Here is a 23699-nt window from a genome sequence, read left to right on the forward strand (position 1 = left end):
GTGACAGTGACATGAAATATAAGCTGTGTTCTGGATGGTCATGCAGATTTTTACAAGCACAGCATGCAGGCTCTTGGTGGTGGTGACTGTGTTGAAAAATAGTGTTTTGTAGCTCTGTTAAGTAGTGTTATTGTGTTCTTCGTATCTGTTGTAGTTTCCATGGAAATAAATAGGAAGCATTACTTCTGGAGTGACCTACATATTTTCTTGTGTTCTTCCACAGACTACTTGATTTTGTGCAAGAAAATAAAAGCTGGCATATTCTGTAGTGGTGCTTTATGTGAAAGGAATGTCTTTCCCTGTCTTTCTTTTGTTTTTTAACTTTTATCATTTTAGTAGTGAAATAATTTTCTTTGAATATGGAATAGAAGTGTGCCTGCTTTGCTCATTTGACCAAGGCAAGCAGTAAGTTCTGCAACGTATCCTGTACCTCCCATTCTAAGTATCTCATTTTACCTGCATTAATGTGGAGCTTTTCTGAATAACTTAGGCTGTCTTTGAAAGTTTAGATCAACCTTCTAAAGTTTTAAAAATACTGAAGTCTAAGTGAGATACCTACAACAGATTTACGTTTGCATCCCTATATGAATTTCCTTTGTGACTTGAGGTTTTTTAAAATGTTTGTTCTCTACTTTTGCATGTAAGATGACTTAACACATTTCATTGCTACGCATTGTTGAAGTGCCCTTCTGATATGTTTGTATCAATATTTTTTCCTTAAGTACTGAATTAAGTTATTTAAGTTTTTGAATGGTGTTTTTGAAAATTCAGTAATTTTCTGTTTCCTTTATTTATTTTCTGGTGGGAGTAAGGGGGAGGGTATTCTTTCACAGTATTCTTTCACTGCTACAATGTTACTTTGAAAAAGGTGTTGGTTCTTTGCTGTAGGGCTGCAATTCTTCGTGTCTGTTTTTTGGATCTTGATTCAATTTGTGATAATGTCAAGAAGAAAGTGTTAGTCTTGAAGTACTATTCCTGAATATAAATAGAACAAGCAAGAATAATTAAACTTGAGAAGGATATTGTCACAACAAAATGTTATTTTCTCTACTTTGTGATAGTTATTTTAATGGTTTGATTGCAAGTCCAGTAACTTGACGCAGAATCTGATTCAAGCATTTTTAAATCTACATTATAGCATTATTTTTGTGATGATTTCTATGAAAATACTATCTATGATCCTCCTGCAAAACCAAAATTGCTTCTTTTCTAATGATGCTTATTGCCATCCTCCCTAACCCCTTGCCCCCCCTCCCCCCCCACACACACAGTGCTAATAATTTTCTCTATTCCTCTTATGAATTACTTCTCTCTGGTGAGATTATTTCATCTTTATGTATTAATTCATAGCCAAGTTGAGATGCACATGATGGAAAATACTGAAGGAACGAGAAAATAAATCTGATTTAAAAACAAAGTAGAAGTCTAGGTGAAAGAAACAAAACTGGAGAATGACAAGATGAAAGCATTAAAAACTACCTGATTTTTTTTTGTTGTTGTTGTCCATTTTTAAAAGCTATATTCCAGTTCCTTACTTTCCAGTGTCCCTCCTCCAGCACATTCAGGGCATCAGCATCTTGGTCTCATTTGCAGCTCAAGCCTTATATTGCAATATGTTGTACAACACAGTAGGCTTTGCTAGTAGGACCACCTACAGTTTCAAGGTACTTTACAAGTTAAGCTTTCAACACTATATTAACAAGACTGTAACATTATTTAAATGTTATTTGATGATACTGCTTTTTGGAGAAAAGAGGGGGCAAGAGAGGAATGTCAAATAGCAACATCTTAAAATAAATGTTTGCATTCCCAGCTCACCAACATCTATTAGTGCACTTGGGGAAAAATAAAAATTTGACTTGAGGTCTCTTAGATCGTGATGGGTAGCACTGAAAATGCCCTTTAGATTGCAGAAAATTGGAAGCACAATTACATTACTAGTGATAAGTAGTTGAAATTGTAGAGGTCAGGAAGTGTTGAAGTTCTGCTGTGACTAAACTTTTAAATCTAGCTGTATTGTTATTTTGTGATTAAATGTATAGTAATTACAGTGCCCTCTTAAATATTCCAGTACTCATTTTGTACCTTTTTTTTTTTTGTTTGTTTGTTTTCTCTACTGATAAATTAATTTGAATTTTACATAGCATCTCTTCTGGTTGCAGTTGTCAATGTTGTTTCCCAATAATAAGAGAAATTGTATGTTAATGGTAAGTATAGGTGCAAAAGTTTTGAATTATTGTGGCTATTTTGTAGTTTTTGTAGGTGCAGAAGAAACATGAAGCTGTTGTATGTGAACAGAATAATTGAAATACTAGCTATTGTCTGTGGATCACAGCTGTAAAAATCAAAGCAGAGGTCATGTGGTGTTACTGGAGAATATTAGAGAAAGAGTTGGAGGATGGGATGCTTTTTAAAATATTACGAATATTAAACTAGGAGCTGAAGTGCCTTGAAATTTTAGAATGAATTTGATATTTTTGTTATGATTGAACATACATTGCTTCAAGGTAATTTGTTGAAGCGTTGGTCCTGGTCAAAAAGAAGCATGTTTTATTTTAAGTAGGTGGATAGGAGAGTGTGTGGGCTTAGATCTGTTTCTGGAGATCTAGAGGTGTTTTTAACTTTACTATGTCTTGAAAGAATTTAATGTAGTCTTGAGTTAAATAGAGGTGATCTTCAGAAGCCCTAAGAAAAGAAGTGTCCATCTTTTGAAGGCAAAAATGTTGCTTTGAATTTGAGAACTGCCACTTCAGTAAGATAAAGTCAAAGTGCTGGGTTGCTCAGCTCTTGAACTAGGAGGCCTTTGTGTTCTGTGTGTGCAAGGTCTGAAATCCATTGAACAGACTGGGTCGTCCCCAAGCCCTTTGAAAAGGGAGATCTCTTAGGGTGAGGCAGCAGGTAAGCAAAATGTCTGAGAGTGCTCTCACCTGGATAAGAATAGTAGTAATAGGCTTATGCCCATCTCAAGGCAATAATCCAATTGAAAATAGTCAAAAGATTCAGAATTGTTTTTCAGCTTGCATGTGCACTTTGTGCAGGAATACCTGGATTCTTTCATCATGTCAGAAAAACTTACAAGGTTCAGCTCTGAAGTCCTATAATCTATCTTTGGCAAGAAGTAACTTGCCAGTAAAGGAGGTGCAAGAAAACATGTAATAGCATAAGTAAGATGGTTTTTGTTGGTATTTTCTTAATGTACTAATATTCTTATTGCATAAAGAGGAAAGTTATTTTTTCCCACAAAGGAAATATAGAGCATGTAATGAGGGCACTGATTTCCTTCCATAAGGCTATGTGCATTATCCTGCATTCCACCTACCTAGTCTTAAATTCCAGCTACTTCTTCCAGAATTAATTTGTGTAGCTCTGATAAACTTCTGTCCCTGAGCTCAGCTGAGAAGACTATATCAAAATTCTTACTTAGTTTCCTAGGAAAGGAAACTACTTTGAGTTACTGGTAGTATTTTTTTTTTTTTTTATTAATCAATGTAACTAGAGCTCACATCTTGCAACTGAATATTCAAACAAAGTTTATTCACACAAAGACTTGGAAAATCTAAACAAAGGAGTCCAAACTTAGATTAGTCTGTTGTTTGGAATAGCTAAAGAGTCTGTCCCCTTCTTTCCTGTAGATCCCCTTTAAATAATAGAAGGCCACCCTCAGGTCACCTCATAGCTTTCTCTTCTCCAGGCTGAAGAGCTTCAGCTCTCTCAGCCTGTCCTTGTGGGAGAGGTGTTCAGTTGCATGAATCATTTCTGTGGCCCTCCTCTGGGCATGCTCCAGCAGGTCCATGCCTCTTCTGTACTGAAGACTCCACACTTGGATGCAGTACTCCAAGCGAGGCCTCTTAGTGCACAGAAGAGGGGCAGGATCACCTCGCTTGACCTGCTGGCCATGCTTCTTTTGATGCAGCCCAGGGTACAGTTGACTTTTTGGGCTGCAAGGGCACGTTGCTGCCTCATGTCCAGCTTCCCATCCGTTGGTACCCCCAGGTCTTTCTCGGCAGTGCTGTGCTCAGTCCTTTCATCCCCCAGTTTGTATTGGTAATAGGGGTTGTTTTGACCCAGGTGCAAGATTTTGCATTTGGATTTGTTCATCTGGGCCTACTGCTCAAGCCTGTTTAGGTCCCTCTGGATGGCATCCCATTTTTCTGGTGTGTCGACCACACCTCACAGCTTGGTGTCATCAAAATAGATTCTCTGATCAACCTGAATTCTGCCTGAAAAGTCTTCAAACATAACTATTATTTGGTCCTGTGAATCCCTTTCCATCTCTGTTTTTCCCTTCCTCCACCTAAAAACTTCTGTTCTCTAGCCTTTACTAATTTTACTGCTAGTAGACATCATTAACTACGAAGAGATCACAGGTCATTTGCAAGATACCAGTAAAGGACCTAATTATTCTGTTTTCTTGACGTGCTTGTCCTGACAATCATTTGCATGCATTTTCTTCTGTGCTTTGAGAAGGATTCTTTTCCATTCAATAACTTCTTATTTGGAGAAAGTGTGTTGAATTTTATTTTTCCCCAGACTTACATTCTCATTATTCCTATTTTCCCATTATAGGAAGGAGTGGTAATGTCATTTCACACTAATGCTTTTTGTTCTTAAATTTCTGTTTAAAATCTTGCCTTTGTGCCTTATGTCTTTCATAGTCCTCCCTAATAAAAAAAAAAAAAAATGAAAAATGATATGCAGAAAGTTTGCTACTTCTTGGAAGAGTTAAAATATATAGCAGACCCTTCAAAATCTAACTTTGGGATATACGGCAAGTTTTCTTTCTTGTCTTTGAAGATATTTTCTGGTGTTCTGTCAACTACCTAGTTTAAAAGAACATGTTTTAAAAACAAACATAGCAATTTATTTTAATTGCTGGTGTTGTATATGAGGCATATGTAAGATCAGGTTTTCACTCATCTTGCTTTTGCCTTTGACTCCATGTATTTAAATACTACATCTGTAAATGTTAGTAAAATGACCAGCTTTGTACTATAATGCAGTGTAATGCTCAATCACATGGTATTGTCAGTTCTCATTTAAAATCAACTTTTTCAAAACTTATTTCTAAATGAACTTAATCAGATTAACTTCATTTAGTCACATCTGTTCACGATTGTTTTCCCCTCTTACTAGCCATACAAATCATGAAATTAAGCTAATTATATACCATTATCAGCTGCAAAGAACTAGTTTCACAGTTTTATACCTTTTAATTCCCTGCAGGAGATTAAAGCTTGTTTTTTGTTAATATGTAAAGTGCAGTAACTTAAATGGATTTCCCTGCAGTTATTGCCAAAGGATTAACTAGTTTATTATTGTTTTTCACTATTGTAAATTGGTTTTAAAACATTACATTTTATGTGCTTTCATTGATGGCAGCACTTGTCATGCTATTGAGAAACATTTTCCAAATAGAATTGCCATACACGAGTAATTGTTGTACAGCTATAAAGCAAAAGAAAGAATTGTCCTGTCAGTGTTTATGGATGATAACATCTGATTTTTATCTTCTCTGCTCCTCCCTGTTTTTTGGGGGGCTTGGGTGTATGTCCCTACACAGGTGATGATGAACAGAGCGATTGGTTTCATGAAAATGAATCTGGTGGAGCATGTGGAATTACAGGAGTCATTCCTTGGTGGGAACAAGAAGACTCTACAGAACTGGACAGAGAATTGCCCGATCCAGTCTTTGAAAGTATCTTAACTGGTACTTTCCCCCTCATGTCCCATTCAGGGAGGAGAGGTAAGTGACAATCATAAGCAAACTGTAGAATCATTTGGGTACAATAGAAAGATGTTGGTAAGGGGAGTATGTTAAATATTAAGAACATTTTGGAGATGCCAGTTTGCTTTTTGAGTTATGTCACTTTTGAGATCTCAGAAATAATCAGAAAACTGTCAATAGTTAGAAAAATCAATGTAGAACTTGGCTCATTTTCATAGCCTTTTTGTTGTTGTCTTGATGTTTGCACTGAGAATTAGTAAGTATTGCTTAAAGTGAATCTTCAGTAGAGTTCTTTGACCACTTGCTTTGCTTTATGGTCAGGCTTCGTTGTTTGTAAAGAAGAATTAAGTGTTCGTTTAGAGCAAGGATTGAGATTGTTACTAAGAGTATTATTTAATTTTTACTTTAAAATATTTTAAACACCTGTGGATCCATTGTGTCTAACGGCCACATTGTTCCATCACTTTGCATATAGATCCACTCTTTCAGGACTGAAATTGTCAGACCTCACTTTGCTGCCACAATTTTATCTTACCTTCTTTCACATCCAAATATAGATCTTTCATGTGAACGGTGGTCAAATTACCTTTAAAGTACTTTTCTACACATTGAACAAACTGCATTCTTATGAGGTTTATTTTCCTGATGCTTGCAGTTTTTTCAGTGGTCTCGGTCTCTGCATATTCAGAGGATTTAATGCTTTTTAGTACTAATGATGTTGTAAGCAATGCAAAATCAGTTTCCTGTAGTTTGATATGTTCTGCTTATTTAGCCAGTTGGGCATAGAACCAGAATGGCACCTACAGAAAGACTTCATTTTTGTTACAGCTTACTCTTTTGTAACCACTTCCCTTTCTGTGTTCTTTTTTTTCCTATTAATACTCTGGTTATGTTAAATATATTTTTGTTTAACTAAAGGTAAATCAATAGATTATTATATAAAGGTAAATATTATTTATTATATGGTATAGGAAATATGCTTAAATGAATCTCTTCTTTTTATTTGAAGGTTTCCAGAGCAGGTTTAGTCATCTTCATGGAATGCCAGCAAGAAACACAAAAAAGGCTTCAGGAAACCAAAATGCAATGGTATGTCCTTTCATTGATACTAACATTTCTATGAGCCATTCTTGTTTCCTAATGTTGTGAAAGGTAATCCTTCAGTGGCACTGCTGTTTCTGTGCTTTAGACTCTCTCTACTAGTTCTATTTTAATATAATATATCTGAATGCTAAAATGGCAAAAACAATCCAAGATTGTCCCTCATTGGTTATTTTGTGCTTTGTGTAGGAAAAGGTATTTTGGCTTTCTTATAATTAACAACATTTTCAGTATATATCTTATATGTATATGAAAATGTTTCTCTCCTCTTGAAATGAATTGGGCTTGATTTTCTTTTTAATTTTATGTAATAGTGATGGCATTCTAGGTTGGGTATGTGGTTGTAGCAGAAATGTTCAGTCACAGCTTGAACCAGTGATTGAGCACCTGGTGGGAAGGCAGGGCCAAGCCAGGGGAGCTCAGGTGCATACAACACTCACTCAGGTGAGTGACAGGAAGAGATGGAGCCAGGAACCCCTTCATTTAAGGGTTGGCAGCAGAGGCAAGAGTATCTTGCTGGAGATCCCTGTGTCCCTGAGACCTTCTGAAGGTGAGCAGATTCTTTCCTTTGTGTCTCTTGCTCATGACTGTTGCATTTTGAGCAAGTCCTCACTTGCTGATGCGTAGGACTTTACAACTTGTCTGTTATTGTTGTGCTTCCCATTGCATTACAGTACTCAATTTTATTGTTTTTCTTTCCAAAATCTGCATTGAAAATCTGTTCATAATCTCTTCTGTTTGATTGGCAAAGGGGAAAAGGCATGTGCAAAAAAATTAGTGACACCTCTCATAAATCAGTGTTCCTTTTGGACTGAGACTTCTAGAACTATGTCTACAAATAGGAGTTGTTTGCTTTTTGTGTGTGTGTCTCCAGCTCTAGGAGTAATATAATTCTGCTGTCTTTGCTTTTATGTACAATGTAGGTAACTACATTTCCTAATAGTTTAGGAAAAAAAGCTAAAATTCTAATGGGTTTTTTAGAATTTCTTTCTTTGGCAAAAGTCATGAAGAGAAGAAGTTGACTTAACTTAAAATGTTAAAATATATGTACTGTAGCACAGTCTACTCCCTTCTTATCAGAAAAGTGATTGGAAGACAAAGAGAGATGTGAAAGACTATCATATGGGAATATGTTTACTATTCACTGGTAGATGCTGCAGCATTGACTTTCTTCGTTATTTGAGAACAGTAACTGTTTTCAAATTCTAATTTGCCTCAACAAAAAAGATAGTTCTGTGAAATGTAAGTTCCGTTGCATGTGCAAAGAATAAGAAGGAACTGTTAAAAACGAAACTTCTTAAAAGAAGGTTTTTAGCCATTGAAACTTCTATCCAATAATTGCCATTATAAGCAGAATAAGATGCCTTAAAACCTTGGCCTGTGATCTCTGCTGTTAGTGGTCATGAATTAGATGAATGTTATCTAGTTCTTGGTTTCCTATCTACCTATTTTTATTTTTGGTTCAGTGCTTGCTTGAGCATATCTAGGATTTGTAGCCCATTTTCTGGGCTTATTGCAATTTCACTCTGATACTTTATAGGAGCTATTATAACTGATAGGTTAGCTTCATGGTATTGATGATACATGGCTTAACTACCCCAAAAACCGCTTTTTCCTCTAAATTGTAAAAAGGTGATTAAGTTTCAATTGAAGATATATGTGAATGTATATATATGATAAAAGCCCCTAATGTTTATTTTTTTTTCTATGCTTTCTAGGTTATCCTTAGCCCATTTTGTCTTCCAGTCGTGATATCTCATGTATAAAGATAGTATCCATAGTCTGCTTTATAACAAATACAAAAGCTGATCTACTAAAGACTGATAATTCAGTTTCAGTTATTAAATATATCATTTACATAGTGTTATGAAACAAGGTTGACACCTGAATGTACATTCTAAACCACTATATTTAGACAAGAGAGCATATATAGAATGGATGTGCAGTTGCCTCTTCAGATGCAGTGTCTTCTGACCTCCCTAGCTACTATTTATGTTTGTGGGCACATCTGCTGCATCTGTCTTTGCAAGAGCTCCTGTACTTCCTTTTAGGCAGATTGCTTCTTAAAGAAAATCTTTTTTAGATACTTCAATGACAAAAAGTAATTTAATACCTGTGACATGTGATAAAACAGAACAAGAAGTAATTACTGCTATTAGATAGTAACAGTGAAGAAGAGCAGCAATGCTTTTAGAGAGATTAATATCCTGAGGAGAGAACACTGCATACTCAACTCATTGAACAGACTTGTGATGTGACTTCTTTCAATTTTTTTTGTAATGGTCTCTCTTTTTGTAATCTCATGTCTCTATTGCTGCTTTTACACAGACTTTAAGGGAGACACAGAAGAAAATGTATTTTCCTGCTAAGATACGTTTCCTAAAGCACATAGTGTATATTCAGTCTAAAGATGTGTTGTCTGTATCAGTGGAATGTAAGCATAGAGTTAGTGCTCTGTAAGACAGTATGTGTTTAGAACTTTTTTTGCATGATTTAGTGAAAGGTTTGTGCATATAGCAGCTTGAAAAGATTACTGGTTTTGAGAATGCAAAATGCAGAGGTAAGATAATACCTTGACAGATCATCACCCTCTAGGAAGGAGTTTGAATGCTCAACTGTTTGGATGCTGTGAGAGAAACATCAGGCTAAATGTCTGCATGATTATTTGCTATATCCCAAGAAAGATGCCAACTTTAATTTTCTCACCTTTGTTTCTAGAAGTAGCAGAAATGGAGAGCCAGGGGAAATTACCTCTTTGCAGGTCAGTTAGTGATCTTCAATGTGAAGTATCCACATCTGATGCTCAGATTCTGTCCAGATATTCTTCCTGCATTTCATTCAGTGACTAGTTGTTTAAGCAAACTCATGAGACTTTCTACCATCAGTTTTTACTGCCTTTGAATCAAAACACTTTTTAAATAATTGTGCAGCATTGTACAAAATCAGAGAAGTAAAACACAAAACAATGTAAACATGACAAATACTGTCAATCTCTACTTAATCTAATGTAGAAGTTGAGTGAGCAGGTAGGTAAAAAACATGAGCACAAGAATTTAAAATGTATGTATTCATTACAAATACTTATATCCCATGGATTGTTGTTCATTCTACTTACCAAAGAAAGGTACGACTCTTAATGGAATCCATAAATTAAATAAATTATCAGGTACATATTTTGGCATGCAATTATAATGCTGAGATTTCATGTTTCTATTGCTTTGCATTATGGCAGCTTCATTTTTAACAGAACTTTCTTTGAAAAGAAATAGGAAAAGTGTTACTTGTGTAATGCACTATACTTTTGATCCTGTCTTGTGTCATATTTCTTGTAGCAGTTCTGTAGTTCTAGTCAGAAATGTGGTTGTTACATTTGGAAAGATTAGTGTAATGGGAAGGTGATACAAGAACGAAATGGAAAAAAGGACAAATGAAAAGAATGCCCACTTGTCTCCGAAGATCTCTAGGCTTGCAGGGAAAAACTCCACAAGGAATGGATCTCCAGAAAGAGATCCTTCCCTGTTGGCAGTCAGCCCTTAAATGGGTTCTAGGAGAGGCACAGCCAGACTCCACCTCTTCTGATCATACAGCTGAATTGCCTTCACCTGTGTCCCAGGGCTGAGCCCATCCTTTCCCCAGGTGCTCAATCAGTGGTTCAGGCTATGATTCAACTGTTCCCATACAGTGGTAAGAGTACTTTTATATCATACCAATATTTAATGAACTCTTAACAACGTTAATGTTAAAATCATTTTGTTTGCTTAAATTCTGCAGTTGTATATGATCTGGTTTACACAGCTCCTTTACCAAAAATGGGCAAAGATGCTGCAGGGCTTTATCCAAGATCTCTTAAATGTTTCTTTTTGCAGCTTTGATTCCTTATCCATGCAAAAACCTGGGAAGTTATTTCTCTGGGTTACAATGTAAAAAGCATAATCAATAAAAATGATGCTTCCATCTGTTACTTATGAGTTTTGATTTTCATGATTCATAAGAAAACCTCTTTGATTCTTTTGTTCTTAGGGATGTTTTTTTTTCTTTTAGCACAGTTGTACTATTGAGCTTAACTAAATGTAGTTGAAGTTATTCAAAAATTACATGAATGAATGAATGCTATCATCTATAGACCTGTTATCCAAGATCTGGTTTTGGGGCTATTTCTGTCAAATCCTGCATCTTTGTTTCTGTCTCTCCCTCTCTCTCACCCCTCACATACAGAATCAGGTAACTACTCCCATATTAATTTGAAGAGAAGATGTATGGAGAATTCTTCCTGCTTTCAAGATATGAAATTAAATTTTTAAGTACTCACTAATTGAAGAAACAGCTAGATGTATTCAGGTGCTTTTTCTTGACATATTATTTTGGAAATTGAGTGAAGTGGCATTATATGACAAAAAAATTTTTTTTTACAGATTCCTTCCTTAAAGAGGGAACTGAGCATTGTTTTTACAGTATTAGTCAGAAGCCTCTTCATGAATGCTGTGCTGCAGCTCAGCTCGTCTCCTTCAAAGCTGTAGTTCATTAGCCAAAAAGGAGCTACAAACATTCCAAATACCAAATGTATAGATTTCAACCAAAGGATAGTCAATTTTGTTGTTATTTTTGTTGCTTGAGCGTGTATCCCCTTCTACCATAATTAAGATAAACAAATCCTCTGCTAGTTTGCAATAGTTCAGTTAGTGCCCTTTGGTGATGGTAAGCATGTTTCTTTTCATCTACTCTTAGATTTCTTTCAGACTGTTAGTTTGAATGACTTTTTTAATAAATCAATAATCGGATTTTTCAACATGCGTGGAAAAAGTGTACTTATTAATCTTTAACTATAAGCCATCCTTGATACTTACAATCTATCTTCTAAGTCTTCATAAGTAAGAAGGAGCTGAAGGAACTGGTAGCCTAGCTACTGCTTCTTCCTTATCTCTTCCTGCATCAGTACAAAAGCAAATATTTAGAAAATTCAAAAATCTCTAGTTGAACAATAAAAATACAAGTAACTGTGATGGTTTGTTCCAACAGTCCTTGAAAGACAAACTCTTCAAAAAAAGTCATATTCCTTAACAATTGTCTTTCTTGCCTTTACTACTAATGTTGTTCATATGTTGTTTGTACATCTAAAATTTCCAGCACTTCATTTTTTTTCTATTTTATCTCAGACTGTGGTTGAACTATGATTTTGCAATGAGTTGGAAAATAAAATGTGATTATAACTCATAATGAAAGGATAATACATGAAAAGTGTTATGGTATATCATCTATATTGTTAATTAAAGTATAGGTAGCCTTGAAACTTGTTTTAGTTTCATTCTTAAACTCTCTGATCCTACAGACGAAAAGAGTATTTTTAACATGTCATGCAATCCTCAGTTTATTGAGGTAACACTTTTCCTTTACCAAAAAAATGAAGTTATTTCTTCAGTACAACTACTGAAACAGATATTTTGAAACAGATATTTTGATTATACAGTGAAGAGCTTACAGCGGTGGTGTTTTTCACTTGCTATGAAAATCAGAGCATACTTTAAATATCAAAGATTAGCTTCTGTCTAACTAATGTATGTGTACTGACTTGATCCTTTTTGTTGGACTCTCACTTCTAGTACAGTGTTGAAAATAGCATCCCACTTCTGTGAAAGTTTCAGCACTTGTCTTAAAAATACCAAGTCTGCTGCTTATTTTTTAAATGTCTGAGCACCATTCTTTGTAATTCACCTTAACCCAACCACTAAAATGATAGTTTTCTAGAATTGTACTTTGTTTTACTACAGAGCAAATGTCACAATGACAGGCCTTTTATACTTAAGGCAGTGTCTTGAAGGTGCGTATAGTACAGTTTTAAATATCTCCTTAAAGATAATAGCAATTTTCAAAAAGACTATGACTTTAAAATATGAAGCAGCATAATTATTCCTCTTGATTTCTATTGCTTACCACAAATAAGTTGTAGACTGGTTTGAGTTGGAAAGAACATTTAACGTTGTCTAGTTCCAACTCCCCTGTTGTGGACAGGGATACCTCACACTAGACCAGATTGCACAAAGCTGTATCCAACCTGGCTTTGAGCACCTCCTTGGATGGGGCATCCACATATACAGATGTTACAATTAAGAAACATGCAGGAAAGTTAGGCTAAGTAAGATTATTGCAACAGGGAGGATAATAAATGGAAAAATATTTACTGACATTGTAGGCTCGCAATATTCTCCACAAGGAGCAATCTCCAGGAAGAGATCCTTCTTTAGTGGCAGTCAGCACTTAAATGGGGTCTAGGAGAGCTGGAGCCAGGCTCCACCTCTTCCGGTAGCACAGGTGAATTACCTTGATCTATGCTCCCGTGGCTGACTTATTGCTTGCCTCAGGTGGTCAATCAGAGGTTCAGGCCGTGATTCAGCAGTTCCCATCCACTAGATTAATAACAAAGGCAAAAACACAAACTGCAACTTTATATATATATATATTTTCTATATTCTGAGTACATATGCCTTGTACCCTGTTTGAAAACAGTGAATTAAATTGGATCTCTCAAATCCTTTCCAGCAATTTGTCGTATCAAATATCTTCAAAATACAGCCTGAAAAATAAAGCAGCAAACGTGATGCATTGTACTGGAATTGAATCATCCAGGAATGTATTTTCTTGCTTTTGTAAAGTGAGATAAAATGCAGAAGTGAAGAGGTATTTCTCTACCATTGTTCTATTACTGTAGCTCAAGTTAGTCAGTTGTAAGGAAAATTTTGCGTAACCTGTTAAAAATAACAATGGAGGAGATAATCATGGTTCTGGTAGATGTGACTTCACTGAATTCTCTCCAGTCTAGAAACTAGAAGATGAATGGATTGTTGTTAGGGGTAGTTCTTTCTAATTTTGCAAAGAAATGCTTAATTCTAGAATTAAAAAGCCTAACAAGAATGTTATGTGAAATTTTAACATTTTGAGAATGGTCTGTAAAACGTTTGCTACCATTTTGTTTCTTGAAATAAGAAAATCAAATGGGTATATCTGAGCATGGTTTCAAGGAGGAAGTAAAGCTGTAAATTTCTCAGAACTGACTGCTGGTAGTTGGTATCTCATGATGTTTACAGTAAGTGTCTTTTTACAGCAAGTATAAACGTATCTGAAAAACAGAATAGATCTTTTTCTAAATGAAGCTGTAGGATTTATTTGGTATGTTTTTCTAAGATCTTCAGAAAGAAGAGCTTTGGTCTCTAAACATTCAGCAAGCATTGATGAATGTTGTGGGTGCCATTTCTTCTTGCATGGAAGAATTCAGTGACTCACTTTTGCTTTGTATATTCTTCTGTGTGAGATGCCTTTTTGTTGGACTGCTCCTCTGCTGCTGTCTGTCATACAACAACATATAATGGAATATTGATGGGAAGATTCAACCTTCCCACCTATGACATTGTGGACCAATATAGTAAGATAAAAATAGGAGTCAATATTTTTGGAGCAGATCTTGAATATATAAGCAGTAAACTGGATTAGGTATTACCAGGACAATAAAAAGGGTTGCTGGCATATGTTACATCCAAATTAATTGGAGTGGTTCAAAAATTATTGGTCCTTGCAGTTTAGTTACTGTCCCTTTGCTTAAGGCGCAGTAGCTGTGTTGTGTTCTGTTGTTGCTTTTTTTTAGTTTATTTCTAAGTGAATTAAGAGATCCCTGCAAGCCGTTACAACTGATCGCTTCATCCATTTCACTTCTGATAACTGCTGAAAATATGTTCCTGTCAGTCCCTTGCAATTTCATTTAGCAAATTCCAACTTTTAACTTCTTTCCTTTTCTCTGTATTAACTGCAGTGCCTAATTTGACAGATGCTTTTAAAACCTGCATACTTAAGTATGAAAATAACTTTTGTATTTTGTTGTTTCTCAACTTCAACTTAGCAGTCCTGCAGGTAGTAGTTTTAAAGGTCAGGAAATAAATTTATCCTCAGTTCTAAGAACTAAAAATTGTCTTATTTATGTGGTCATATTTACTGTCAGCTGATGAGCAAACTATTTTAACTGTCTTGTTTTAAATGTTTTTTTTAAACACAAGTAAAATTCACTTTATTGAATGTTAGACAAAATCTGTCCCATTTTCCTTTCTTTGATGCATTCCTGTTACATTGCTGAGTTCTAGAAGACTTAGTATGCAAAGACTTTAAAAAAAAAAAAAAAGTGGATTTAATTTTGTTTTTTTAATCTCTGTAAAATAGAGTCCAACTGGAGAAAGGAAATCTTTTTTTTCTTGTTCTGTACTGTTATTTTTTGAAAATGCATGCATACAGTGATTGACATTTTGTTGTCGAACTTCTGTCTTTTCTTTATAAATCTGGGATCTAATCACTCATGTAAATCTAAGACAATTTACAGTCCCTAGAATAAGAGCGTTGCCTGTTAAAGTTACCATAAGGTAGCTTTCCTGTGCACTGGAATGTAGCACGTAAGCAAAAGATAAAAAAAAAAAAAAAAAAAGACTGCAGAAAAGCTGAACTTTCTGAAAAGCTAGTATTTCATTGTTAAGTTGGTCATAAACATTTTAAAACTTACAGTTATCTCTTGCTCAAAAGACCTATTCCTATCTGCATTTTGCCAGATTGTCAAAAAAGCATGTAATAGACATAGCATGTATAATACTTAAAAATTGTGAAGGTTTCTTTAGAGCTTCCTTTGTACACAAACTGATATCTTTATTAAGTTAATTCCCTTATATCAGTGACGTATATGCATATTTTCTTAAAGCTTTAATGTGATTTTTCTTGGAGGAAGACAAATTCAACTTCATTTGCATAGTGTTTTACTGAATCTTGTATTAAATATTACTAGAATGTGGAAAATGTTCTAAAAATATTTGGAGGTTGATGGATTAGTACTCTTCAAAGGGAAACAAAACACTAAATATTTCTAATCCTGCATTATTTACCGCATGGGTGGTTAAATGCTACTTTAAGCCCCATAAAATTAAAAGGGAGAAATCTGCCAACTGTAGCAGGAATTGGATTTAGGAAGAGTGGTACAGAGCCAAAATATTGCTACAGAATTAGATGTCAAAAATCTTCTTTAATAGTAGATATATAGTTCACAGTGCCTGGTTATGATTAATACATTTAATCTAAATCACTGAAAGTTGCTCTCTCCTTTTCCATAAAATACAATAGGACACAAATCAGTTTTACTGTAGGTGGATAACAATTGGAAAATAATGCATCTTCCCGCCCAATAAATTGTCAGTTATACCTTTTAACTAAAATCGATTCATCTTCCCAAAATTTATTACAATTTCTAATAATAAATCTTTTCAAATGTTTATTCATTTGCTTTTTGATACATTTGTGCCACTTTTGCTATGGTCTAATGTTTTTTCTTTTGATTCATTGTAAATTAGAAAATCTATTTTGAGTCAATTTTCTAGTTAAGAAGTTAAAATCTATAACCTAGCCATTTTTTCATAGTCTCCTTTGCACATTTTAATACCCTTGAACTTACAATCCAGTAAATTCTGATCAGAAGGTGATTAAAAGACTTTTTCACTGCAACTTCTTGACTGAGGGCCAGATTCATAAAACAAGTACTTAGGAGATTGTTCGCTGCTTTTGTCCTGTGCTTCTTGCTATTTCAAAGAGGAGGGCAGAAAGAATTGTATCAGATGAACAGATGCATAAGATTTAGCCTAAGATTTTTAGTACAGATGATCAGGATTGCTACCATGGAATTAAAAGCCAGCTGTAACCATGCAGAGTATGATATAAGCCTCCTTTTGTTGTCTCTTTATAGCAGCAAGACAATAATACTTCTGGAAATAATAAAAGCACTCTGCATTGTTTCTGTAATTATCTAGTATTAACCTTTGAAGGTATGGTCATCTTGTTCTTCAAAATGTTCTTAAAAATAACTTTTTTTAAGAAGAAAGTATTTCAAAAGAAACTTCTTTTTGCTCTCCCTAATGATTGATCTGCTAATCTCATCAGTGCAATTGTGTTCACTGTTCAGCAGTCTCCTGCTCTCTATATAATGTGTCAGAGAGGAATAGTCTTAATTTTTTTCTAAATCTCCTAATGGGCATATTTCTTGTTCTCATTCAGTAAAGTAGTGTGATCTTTTACTTACTTTTCTGTCAAGAATTTAGTATGAGAAGCTTGATCTAATTGTAGGCACATCAAATAAGCTAGATATAGTATGTAGGCATATCAAGTTACTTAATCTACAAGTTTGTTTTGTTTTGTAATATAAATGCTGGCAGAAAAGGGGGAGAGGGCAAGGAAGTGTTTCAAGTGTACGTGTGGGAAGATGACATTGATAATTTGAACTTGATCTGTAGCATCATTTATTGGTAAATTTGCTTACGAGAAAGCATCTTGCATTTTGAAGTGATTGATTCCAAAGTTGTTTAAAAAAAAAAAAAAGAAAATCATTTGTGTGGATGAATTGGAATTCATTAATTTTACTAATTGCTCAGTGAAGAAAACAGATGTTTTCTTAGGCAAAGATCAGGCTTTAATTACAGGTCTTAGCTACTCATCTAAAAATAGTGTCAATATGTTAATGCTTCTCAAAGTTAATTTTTTATATTTCTGTGGGAATGCCATTGTGTTACACGTTTGTTAGACCTTACTTTAATGAAGTTTAATCATATGCAAACATAAACTTGATACAAAAAGTATTTATGACAGCATTTGTATGTCATAATGTATCTATTTAGAAAACTCTTTAGGAGCACGTTGGTTAAGTATTACTTATTTAAAATGTCAAAATTGATACTATCCAGTTAATCTATTTCTTGTTATAAAATACATGTTACAAAAATACTCAAAACAACTGAAACTTTCAATTTATGATTCCGGAAAGGATAAGTTTCTAGCAATTATGTGAATCTATATGAATACAGAGTCTCCTTAGGACTTTTATTCAAAGATGCGTACTCTGTAGAAACTACCATAGAATTGTGAGCTTGTTTTGCCCTTTAGCAAACTGTTTTAAATATGTTGTTGCTTTTGAATGTTTAAATATGTATTTTTCACTACCATGGGGTGGTGGAGATCACCTAACTAGTACTGGTAATTAAAACCATCCAGTGAGAAACTACCTTTTGAAAGTAGCATTGGTGAGCAGCAGCCTTGTAATGCATATGCAGAAAGAGTAATTGTCACATGCTTGGAAAAAGTACCAAATGGAAGGAAACTAACAAAACATCACTAAGTGTAGTTGGTAAAATAAATATTTAATGGCGTATACCCCAGTGCAGAGCTACAAATGAACTGTGAGATCCAATAATTGTGATACTAGAAAAACATGATTATAATTTAAACATCTTTAAATTCATTATTTCAAATTCATTCAAAACATTATATTCTCAACTTTTTTCGTTGTTGTTTGTTCAGATCTTACTGTTTTCCAGCAGTCTTTTTTTTTTTTTTTTTTTTTTTTTTATTTCAGAAAATGTATATCTTGCATGGAAGAAATTTCTTGTAACTTTTGGAGCGTATGTGTTTCCTTCAAATTAAGGAGCTTATCTTATAGTGATCGTGATTTCCTCCGAAATAACGTTGAAATACATGTACATAATGCTAACATGAAATGATAAGACATAAGTCAATAAAAACCTTTAGTAACAAATTCCAGTAGTAGTTCAGATGTTCTTCTCCTTCCTTTAGATGTTATGAGCTGGAGAGATGCTTTCTAAAATGTTTAGCTTGTTTTTTTTCGTTTGTGTGTTTTTGTTGTTGTTTTGTTTTGTTTTTTAGTTGTGGTCAGGCAAATGATTTAGCTTTTTCTGGAAAGCGAGATTTGTACATAGAAGCGTAGAATGGTTAAGGTTGGAAAGGTTAACCCAGGTTAAGGGTCACAAATCTACTGTATTGGGTTAGATTGCACCCTTTGCATGCGAAGTCTGCCAGCTCACCATGTAGTGATGGTAAAGAAAAAAAGTATATATTTTTATTTCATCGATTATTTTGCTACTGTTTCAGTAAAAGCTAAGATTATGGCATACAATTGATGTGCTGCTTGTTACTGATTCTTTGAGAGAGGATGGCAGTCTTCCAGTTATTGTTGTGTTCCAGTTAGTGTTGTGCAGTAAGGTAAAGAAATGAAGCCTCAAAATAGTTGAAGTGGCACATTAATCTGTGAAGAACGTGTTTGAATTAATAGCTCTCGGTGTTCATTGTGGCTATTTTGCTAGGATAGTAAATGTTATGATTATTTTCATTCAGCTTTCAGTTGCTATGATGATCTATGTGGAAGTACTATTCTTGAAAGAAGGTTAACGTTGCCTCCCCTGCATGAAGTGTTTAGGGAAGAGGTTGATGTTTAAATAGTTTGCTGTGAAAGGAAAATATTATCCTTGAGGCATTGTCCACTATGCTGTCTGTAGCTTTCAAAGCGTGTTCCTAATTGCAGTTATTTCTTATGCCTTCAAAAGAAGATAAACAGGCTCTCTTGTCTACCTTAACCTAAAGGGAAAAATAAAACTGCCTGGAGATTCAGGTACATCTGGCATTCCCTTTATTTTACTCTTCCTTGCTGGAGGAGCTGTAAGTGGCCAGCCATGCTGTCAGCGTACACGTAGCCCAGAGGTCTCAAATGGCATTGACTTGCACAAAATAGATTATTCCAGTAGGATGACAGAGCTGGTCAGCTGTTAAGAGAGCTAATCAAAGCAGACACAAGTCTAAGTGTAATACCAGTTATTAGGAACTCTGCTGGCATCAGACTAATTAAACATAAACACCTAAAGCATTCATTTATTTCTTTATCAAAATTATCAAACTGATGAAGTGCCCACAGCTGGGGAGAGGTGGGACTTTTTGACCTCACTTAACCTTTCCAGTATAGCTAAGAGGATTTGTCTTGGCAGCCCACTCTCCAAGGGGAGATCACTGAAACCATTAATGATCTATTCCTTGGCAAAATGCCTGACAAATTCTTTCAGAGCAGACTTTTTCAAAGCTTTACATGCATTCCTTAACTCACATCGTTTAAGTTTGAGCATTCTGAGGAAGTTGATGGTTCTCCTGTAGGTTTGTAGGTAATTCTTCAACTTTGAAAGGCTGTGTGCTTTGTATAGATGACTCCTTTGGATCCGTATGCACAGTGTTGCTTAGCATCAACCAGATTTTGTGTGGCCTGACAAAACAGTATTTCTTTGAGCTGCAGCACCTTTGTGCTTTAGAACTCTTCTCTGAAGAACAATTTGGGGAAGGCAGGGAAATTCCAAGCACTCGAAGTGGTAATCCAGAACTGGATTGCTCTTGCATGGGTTTCTTCACCAGCCTTTGGGATCATACCTCCTTCTCAGTCTCTCTTCCAGTCCTTGCTCAGGTGGCTTATTTGCTTCAGCAGTTCTCCTGCTCTGCTATGTCTTCTGCCCCACTCCTTATTTTGTTGTCACTTGCTCTTTCTCATGTATTATTCCCGTCCTACTGTCTTCTCTTGTCTCCTCTGTTCTTAAGCATTTTGGAGAGCTAATGGGAACACATCTAACTCCATCTTGGCGATGATGGGTCTGTTGTTGAGGCAATTAGTACCAATTGCCAGAGAGCAGTCCCTGGCCATGTCCTATACAAGTCTCATCTACAGTTTCTTTCAGTGTTAAAACCCTGCCACTAATGCCCAATGCAAGATAGATAGCTTTGGCTCGGTTTGGATATGTAGATGTTTACAGCAGTATGAAGAGAAACTTGAGGAGAATAGAGTGCAGGGAAAAGTTATTTTCAGAAGTGTTATTCTTTCATTTGTTTATCAGTAAGGTTACTTATGCAAACAATTTGCTTCGGTAAAAGGAAATTTAGGACTAAAAACTTGAGTACATAGCCATGGCAAATAATGTTCTCCTATGTGCCTGGATATTCATTTGTATATAGCTTATTAATGCCAACCAAATTTTAAGAAAGTAGACCAAATTAATTCTACAGTACCAGCTTGCTTCTTAGCAAGCAGAAATAAATACACATAACACAGTGGTTAGCTTCTTGGGAAGCTAATATTTCACTGTAATGTAGAAAACTTACGATTTTAGTAACTATGTTCACTGCACCGGATGTGATCATATTAATATGATCCCTGCTTTGACAATGATGTAAAATATAATCTCATGCATTACAGAGGAAAGAATAATTCTCTTTGGTTCTGCAATCTCAATTCGTAGAGACTAAATTCCGATCATTTCATCTGTCCTAGCTTGGTATTTTCAATTAGTTAAATATTTCTGAGCACTTAAATTTAACAAATTCTGAGGAATGGAGACTTGGGTGGAGTTTAGACTCTGTAAATCTGAGTTTGTATTTATGTGGATTTTCACCCCTTTCTAATAGCTGCTAATACCTTCACTTCCATTTAATAGGAATGGAAGAATACTTATTGAGTCACACAGGGGAGGGGAACTATGGATTAAGAACATATAACTATTTGTTAATTTCTGTAATTGTACTATAGGACCAACTTCTCAGTTCTGATTGAATGTATAGGAATAAAGCCTAATTTAGTTTTTGATTAAATGCATCCACTTCTAAGCTATTGATTTGTAGTAGTTTGTGAATGTACTGAAAAGGATTCAGGTCGCATCTTGGAGGGAAGAAAAAAAACACCACAGTGATTCTGGAATACTGTCAGAAGAACCTTGAAATTGAATTACAGCTTTAATATTCAAACTGGGGCATGTATTGTTATTTGTGATATATGTAAAATGACTTTTATAGATGAAATTTAAAATCGGTGACGCAGAATAGGGTTTATAGTGCATGGGCTTTAAGAAGAGCAAGGAAAGATGTTTGATGTAAAGCATGTGGCAGAAAGATGCATATTTATTAAATAAAGTAATTTTAAAATGGGTATATGAAGAAAAAGATTGTTCTTGCTGATAAATTATTCAGATGATATTCTGTTGCTAAAAACAGATTCAAACTGTTTTAAGAGTTTTATTAAATATTCTTCATATTTACTAGAAACAATTAAAATAATGAAATATTTACCTTCTGAAACAGTATAAATTAGCCATGTCAAATCTTAGCATTTGAGGCTTTCATTTCCAGAGGTCTGATGCTTTGTACCGTTGTATCAGTATCACCTACATTTCTAATGAAGTACTATGGCTTCTCACATAATTTCACTTCAGTTTTTATAAATGTGTATATCACACTAAGCCTAATGAAAAGCTGAGTATGCTTTGCCATTAAAGAGTAGCAACAGCAAAGATGAAAAGCAGCAGCAACCCTTGCCTGGCAATGCATTAACCAGAACCTACAAAGTAGAACCCCACTACAATAATTTCTGAGTTTGTGTTTTGATGGTTGCTAACAGCTAAGCTGTTAGCAATGAAAACATTTATGTTCTCTGTATATTGGAAATGGATAGAAAGTACAAAAAGGAATGTCTTTGCGTTCTTCCTAAGAAGCCAACTGCAGAATTCCATTTTGAGTTATTTAATCCAGTCTCTCAGTTCAAATGGTCTGTTGCAGAACTTTCAAGTAAAATTATAATCATTCATTGCAAATTTAGCATAGCATCATGGTGAATGAACAGTTGGCCTTATTAACACTAATTTGTTATGATCAAAATTGTAGTCTAATTTCAAATTACTATAAACTTGATGAATTCATTTGCAGAAACAGCGTATATTTGATTATATGCTAGGGAGTAGCAAAAAGAGCAATAGTGTTGCCAAGAAAAATATTTCTCTCTAAAAGTGATATGTAACGGTGACATAATTGCTTACCTTATAAACAATTATATCTTTATAAACTTAGAACTAGTAATTTCACTGGTGAAGTATATTCCCCAGCATATATATGAATTATATAAGTATTATACATATTATATATATAAGTATATATATAAATTATCTCTCCATATCCTTCAGTCTGTCAGTGATGAAGAATACAAATTGAGAATCACAAAAAGTAACTTTATAGAATATGTTAATTAAAACTTCCTTAACTTGAGATCCTTTTGAGTTTGTCCCAGCTTGCCTGCTCCTGCTTCTCAAATAATTAATGTTTAGGTACATGGTTAAAGAATCTCCCACTCTCCCTTTTATTAATAGTTTCATACTAAGTTTTTGTTTTTGAATTTGCTGAGTGCCTTGTACTGACAGAAAAAGAGACTTTTTTTAAAAACTTATTATGGGTAAAACTTTATATCTTTTTTTTTTTTCCTGCGTGGCATCTATGATTATATGTCCATATTCGTTTGTGAAATTGAGAACGGATTTTAAATTTGTACTCTTTCAGTAAAAGTTTATTGCAGTTAATGCACCTAAGACTGCAAAACTAGGAAAGCTAACAGCGGTTTTGAAGTAGCAAAGAAAGAATATGTGCATTAGTAGAACCAAGTGGGAAATGTTTATTTACCCTTGGAACTTTGAGAGCTAGTTTTCCTCTTCTTTTTCTGATATCAATTTTACTGATAGTTGCTTGAGTTTGAACTTCTTGACAATAGCAAGTAGTTGGACCAGACTGCGAAACAAACTTTGAGCATTTCAATCTTTTTCTTTTTGTAAGCAGTGTGGATGGTTGTTTATATGGCAAAAAAAACTTCGTTAGGTAAATAGACTAATACTAAATAGAGTTCATTTAAAATGTGTTTGTATTTTAGTACTGTTTTTATTTCAAAAGGTTTTTTTATGTTATTCCTTGCTTGCCTAAGTGTTTTATCTTGTCAGGGATACCCAAGAAGAAAACTCTGATTTGTATGTGCTAAGAGCATCTGCAGTTTGAACACTTTTAAATTAAAATATATCACTTGTTCCAAATGTATTGATTTATACATCTCTTTGTCAATATTAAGTAGAGCAAACTTTTCCAATAAGTTAAAAAAGATGTGGCAAGGCGGATTGCATTTAGTGGATTGGTTTAAGTTTATATTTCTACATGTTACCTGTTTGTGTATTTTTTGCTC

General features: G+C 34.6%; 1 protein-coding gene across 3 annotated transcripts in view; it reads left to right on the forward strand.

The window, feature by feature from the left end:
• GPATCH2 (G-patch domain containing 2) overlaps positions 1–23699 on the forward strand; it is a 104421-nt gene that overhangs the window by 13100 nt on the left and 67622 nt on the right. For all 3 annotated transcript variants that reach the window (XM_010706699.4, XM_085219217.1, XM_085219216.1), the window contains exons 4-5: positions 5561–5743; positions 6735–6814. In XM_010706699.4, the coding sequence (XP_010705001.2) occupies positions 5561–5743; positions 6735–6814 (263 nt within the window). The remainder of the gene's footprint in view (positions 1–5560; positions 5744–6734; positions 6815–23699) is intronic.

Source organism: Meleagris gallopavo, chromosome 2 (assembly GCF_905368555.1).
Source record: "Meleagris gallopavo chromosome 2, MGAL_WU_HG_1.1, whole genome shotgun sequence".
In the NCBI taxonomy this organism is placed as follows: domain Eukaryota; kingdom Metazoa; phylum Chordata; class Aves; order Galliformes; family Phasianidae; genus Meleagris; species Meleagris gallopavo.